Raw genomic sequence first — 6,000 nt, 5'->3', positions numbered from 1 at the left:
GGAAACAGCATAACAAGAAGAGGTAACCTCTTTCACTCATGGAAATCAAAGAAATATTTAAGTCCACCTTCCCTTTGGAAATGCCACGTTCACAGGGAGAACTATTATGCTTGACTTTCCCTTCAGATCAAAGCTGAATCTTCCTTTCCCTAACCAATTCATTTTTTTGTGAATGGGAAAGCACTTTATAGAGAAGTTCAATATTCTGGAGGACATTTAACATGCATATTTGCAAAGGGAAATGCTACTGGGATCTGCTGAGTTGGAGGCATGGTCTCGTGGTCAAGCTAGACTGGCCATCAGCAGATGTGGACTCTACTGTCAGTGCTGAGCTCTCTCTTAAATAGCCTTGAGGGCCAGCACGCTGGGACTGTCCTTCATAAAGGAAGAGCCAGATTATTTTCAGTATGTCTGGGGCCATTCTGGGAAGAGTATTTCACAAGGCTGGGCTCCTACGCAGTTCATTCTCCCATTCCTTCCCTTTCCTTATCAACCTGTTGCCTGAGCAGCAGTCCCTTCAAAGAGTCACATGTTTAACACAAATCTTTTGTGCCACCCGCACTGAAAATGCACTGCCATGGGCTGAAGCTGCTTGTTAACAGAACCTGTGGTTATAACCAAATGCCTGCTAGCGAAGGCTAAATTTAGTAAGTCTAAAAGAAAGGAGAAGAGCCCAGTGTTCAAGTGTGGGGCCTCCCATTCTGAAGTGATGAGGGCTCCTAACACCCCCGTTCTTAGATGTCGAAGCGCACCCTGATCCACAAGCAAGAGGAGTAGGTGGGACCCTCTCTCATGGGCTGTGATGTAAGGCAACTAAAACTTAGGCATGTGGTAGGTACCCCGGCCAGCAGCGCACACAACTGACCTCACAAGGCCAGGCATTCCTTGTGCCAAATGCACCAGCTTGACCAGTCACTCGTTCCACCACCAAGAGCTCCACACAAAAGGTTTTGTCCTTTATTGGACTAGACGAGCAACTGGAGCCCAGCTAGTATTCGCCAAGCTCCAAATTATGCCGTGCACGCTAGATCATCCTCGTGAGCCCTCTTCCTCCCTGAACTATAGCTAACTGAAGACGCTACACTCCCGGTCTGAGCTGCCAATTGTAGACCTAAATTAGGCATAAGTGGAAGGCTGTGGGAGGAGACTCCTATGTAGGAGCAAACGCTGCCTCTGTCTTTGCTGGTGAATCTAGTCAGGCATTTGCCACTCATAAAGGGAAAGAATTAATGAGCAGCAGAGACTGGTATTAGTGCCTTTGCGGGGCACCGCACTTCCTGGAGCAAGTCCTTCAGGAAACATTTCATTTCTACTGAAAGCAGCAATGCTAATTTTTGGATAGAGCCTGAAGTGAGGAGAAGGTTTAAGACAAGTGCTATAGGAGTAATTAATGACAATTTTAGAATGGGGTTAAAAAGAGGAGAGAAGGGGAGAGCCTGGAACATTTTTATATCAGTATTTCAGAAAAGCCTGCAAGACAAAACTCCCCTAAACTCTCCATGGTCACACTTAATATAATGACGATTATTTCTTAGAGTTCACTGCATCCACTGGTTTCAGCATTTTACTTCTGATACTTTTCTAATGGCAAGTTTGGCACTTCTACTTAATATCAGTGTCTGGAATACAAAAGAGCTCATCTTCATAATGCCACGCTCACTTCGGACTGAATCCTTTAACAATGAAGCAAAAGACACGGGGAGAAATCCATCTTGCAAACACCAGTCTCTCTCTAAACATGCATTGGCTGAACATCAGCATAATTGTTTTTGAATGTAGGCGCTTACTAATTGGAACATTATATTATTATTCAGTGAAAAGAGACTGAATTAATGTTACCTCTGTGCATCACCCTGCGGGAGTGCATGTGTTCAACGGCACTGCACAACTGCACAAAATATTTCCACACCGTCCTTTCCGGGATTAACCGTTTCTGCTTTTTAAAATACTGTGGGAGGAAATAAATAAAAAAAATATATCAGTGAAGAAGCAGCATCTCTGTCGCGCTCCGGGACTCGTGTTAGTCAACTGCCGATTGCTCACGTCCTCTAGATCCGCAGCAGCATGACTTGTCTCCTGATTAGCATTTAACTCCTTCCCCGTGTATGTAAACTTCAATGCAATTCACTAATTAACAACCATTATGAAAAATATGCTTAAATAGGTTTGACATTTTTGAATGGACACCAATTATAATTAGCATTAATCTCCTTAATTACCTTGCAAAACATATTTAATGCCTCAAAACAACAAATGTCTGAAGTATTTTGCCTTAAGTAACAACGATTGGTTTTTTTTTCCCCATTAAAAAAAAAAATCCCATGTAGATGTTCATTATTCCTGTACAGTCCATTAAGAAAAAAATAACGTATCCCTTTTTAAAAAGTGGTCATGGAATTATTATCTATGATTCTGCTGTGACCAGATACATCAGATATGGGCATAACCCTTAGGAAAGCTGTTTCTAAAGAAAACAGAATGCAGAGGTTGTCCAGAAGAAGAAATGTGTATTAAAAGCACTGTCAGACAAACTCCCATATTATACACTTATAAACTGCCAAGAACAGTGGACTCCCACCCCTTGGTGCCCTGGGCACTATCAGACCACAACCAGATCACGATCACCCCCAATATCTTGGCTATAAAAAGCTTGTGTCTACTTGTGTGGAACACACTATACTATGTGTGTGACTGTATTCTGGGGGACTAGATGTATAACCCACTTAAACAACTAAATCAAGGCCAGATATTGCTGAACACGTGAAACCACTTTTTTTTCTTCCTTTCTCTGCCTCCAACTCCTTTCTTTTGATGGATGGGCCTTCTTTCCTAGTCCTCGCACTATGTACTGAGCCAGTTCTTTGCAGGTGCAGTAAAACACAAGCATGCACACAGTAGACCTCCACTTGTTTAATGCTTATGGTCATCCCTTGCCACTTTTGGTATAACGTAAGTGGCACTCTTCCCTGGCCAGGGGCCTGCAGTTTGATTTATTCAGAAAGTGCTGCACATCCTCACGGCACGGCAATCGAAAACTGCATTTGTTTTGCACTATTCCGTTCTAAGGCTCTTACTGGTGGGGTGGGGGAGAGGGAGAAAGAGAGAGAGAAGAGGCATAAGGGAGAAAATTGGTTGAAAGAGGACTGTTTCCTACATCTGGTACTTGTCCCTCTTGATACACACATCTGATGCCTGTTGTGACATTTTACATTTTATGTGAAATACTGTTACTGGGTCTCGTTTGACTCAACTAATGGCAAAAATTTATCTTCCAGATCAGCTGTGAAAGGGGGTGACTGTGCAATTCACCAAGAGGCAAATCTGACAGCTTGCAACAGATTCAAACCCAAAGCCGAGTGTGGAGTGCAGCAGAACTGCAGAGGGTGATGGATAAAGTGTTATTTACACGATAATATTAGCTTAATTCTCATTAAAGTATTTAAGAGAGGATATGCTAGACCACAAGTGGTAATTTTCTAAATGTCATGTCCAATAAGATTCGCCTGACATTTACCAGAAAGCCAAAATTCTCCAGTGGGTTATACAGCAACACTCTGTTACATCAGCTTTATAATACCTCATAAATAATGCAGGCGACAGGGGCATGACAAAGACAGTCCCTGTTTTTATCACTCTCGCACCTTCAGAGTGTTGTTATTGCTGTTCCTGCCGCCTCCCTAAAGCTGAAGATTCGAACATACGTCTTAACAGGGGAGGCAAACAAAACAACCTGATCCACTAATATCTGGATTTTATTTAAGTGCTACAAAACCCAGTCCCTCTTGTTTCAGCGTCAGGCGCTGGCTGAGAAACTGTATTCTTCAAGCAAGAATTTCTTAATAGGATTATTAAGCTGAACTGGTTCTAGCTTTTTGCTCCTGACTGGCATTTCACGCCAACGAATTGAGACAAAGGAGATGGATACAAAACCTCACCTATCCTGCCACGGTACAGGCTGGAAATTGCAGGATCCCTAAAGCAACCAATGCTATAATTCATATGGAGTCTCGCTTGCTTTTTCTATTCTTGTTTGTATTTTTTTAAATTTTTTCATGACTATAAATTCAATCAGTATTTTTGTCACAAATAAAAATACACCGTTTTTAGTATTTTGAGAAAGAAAAGCGTGCCTTTCTGTTTCAGTTCATAATGATTTGGGGGGGAAAAAAAACAAGGCCACAGAGGATTCAGGAGTGGCTGCCTCATGGTCTTGTCCAAGTTCTCAAACTAATATCACCAACGTTAGAGTAAAAGGGATAAGCAGGAAGTGGAGACATTAAAAAGTAAAGTAATTAATACTGAAAGACAAGTAGTCATATTTATTATTCTTGGGAAACATTTTAAGCCAGGACCTCAAGATGACAAAATAACCTGGTTTTTATTGTCACCAGACAGCGGTGTAGAAAGCTGAGGCTACGAGGACAAACAGCATTTTTTTTAAGCAAAGCAGATTCCAGTTCAAGATTTGCACAGCAGGATGGTCGCTGCCAGCCCTGCCTTTCAGGATGGTCATTTTTTATCTCCTAGGCTTTAGACACAAGTACTGGAAAGCCTCTGACAAACCTGGCTGTGTTCTGGGGTCTGCCGGGAAAAGGTGCAATGCAGTATGCAGGAAGAAAGGCAATGTTAAGGGCATATGCAAGGGAGATATATTAATGACCTTCCCTACCATCTCCCACAAGGGTCTAGTCTCCTCTTTCCTCTCCCTACCACATTCGAGAACGAATCTCTCAAATGTCTCTTTAACGCAGGCCATTGTACGAAGCTGCCTGCAGCGTGAATGTACGACACATTTGAGACATAATGGTGTTAGCATCCACATATACCTTTTTGAGTCACTCTCACCCGTTAAGTCAGCTGGGAGGCAGATACGGTTACGTGACTCTTCGCAGCGCTAGTGGATTGTGGCTAAGGGCAGTGGCTGCAATGTCTGGCAGAGAAGGGTTTGAGGACTAGCCCAAATTTCTATTTCCAGCTCCCGGCCCCTTCAGGGAATTCCTTCTCAGAAAGAGAGGAGATTTTCACTGGTACTGTAAATTTAGCCACCAACCATGGGCTAAATGGGTAACTTGTTTGACAGCCTTTGGCCTGGTGCCTCTTAGCTGTGCTGGCAAAGAAAACAAATCTGTTAATAAGATATTTTAACTGCAACAACAAGGAGGAGGTGAACTTTCCAAAATGTTCATTTATGATAATTACACAATAATGATGGCAAAACCAGGTAAAACATGGAGAGAAGGTTGAGAGTGCTAACAAACATGATATACCACATCTGTTCTCACAGGGGATGTCTGTCTAAAGATTAACATGTCAAAGAAAATATAAGAGCAGGTGATAACAGCTTAACTAAAGCTGGTTTCCAACAGTACATGTATTCCTAAGAGCAACATAAGAGAAGAGCAAGCACTTGAAAATTTTCTCAATCCCAACTCCCTGTTGTGAAGGAAAGTCAATACACTTTCTGAAATGTCTTCGGTATAGCAGACAGGCTACAGGGGTAGTTACCCGACAATAATTAAATGTGCCCATCAATCACAGATGGGTAAACCAGCCTTGCAAAATTACACAAGCTCACTTCCTGGACTGAGCAACATTTTTTGACAGATTGTTCTTTTTCTTGGTTAATCCTCAAGGCAAAGGACAAGCAGGCAGGTTTTGTGATTGGGGACAGAACATTTTTAAGACGTTTTGCAAGGCCAGCCAAAGGGTACATGAATGTTTCTTGCAATTCAACAGTCGAGGAGAGACCTACAGTGTGAAGCATTCGGATTCCCCAGGGTCTTGTAAGAGTCCGATGTTCCCAGGGGAGTGGGCAAGTTCACCTCCCTGCACAGAAGACGGAAGGGAAAGCAACTATACAAACACAGGGAAACAAGGGACAGCTCACGAAGGCCAGAGAAAGAAAATGCAAAACGCTGGAAGAACAAGAGAAGAAAAAAAAAAAGTAGAGAAAAACGATGGAGAAGAAAGCAGCCAATTTAAGGGGAAAAACGCACAAAT

At 42.5% G+C, this 6,000-nt stretch overlaps 1 protein-coding gene across 8 annotated transcripts in view; it reads right to left on the bottom strand.

Moving 5' to 3' along the window:
• Window positions 1-6,000, bottom strand: part of NEK6 (NIMA related kinase 6) — a 169,154-nt gene that overhangs the window by 28,272 nt on the left and 134,882 nt on the right. For all 8 annotated transcript variants that reach the window (XM_025194294.1, XM_025194332.1, XM_025194329.1 and 5 more), the window contains one exon: window positions 1,840-1,948. In XM_025194294.1, the coding sequence (XP_025050079.1) occupies window positions 1,840-1,948 (109 nt within the window). The remainder of the gene's footprint in view (window positions 1-1,839; window positions 1,949-6,000) is intronic.

Source organism: Alligator sinensis, unplaced genomic scaffold (assembly GCF_000455745.1).
Source record: "Alligator sinensis unplaced genomic scaffold, ASM45574v1 scaffold611_2, whole genome shotgun sequence".
NCBI lineage: Eukaryota > Metazoa > Chordata > Crocodylia > Alligatoridae > Alligator > Alligator sinensis.
The sequence above is the reverse complement of the archived record's forward strand: the minus strand, read 5'-3'. Positions and strand labels throughout refer to the sequence as shown.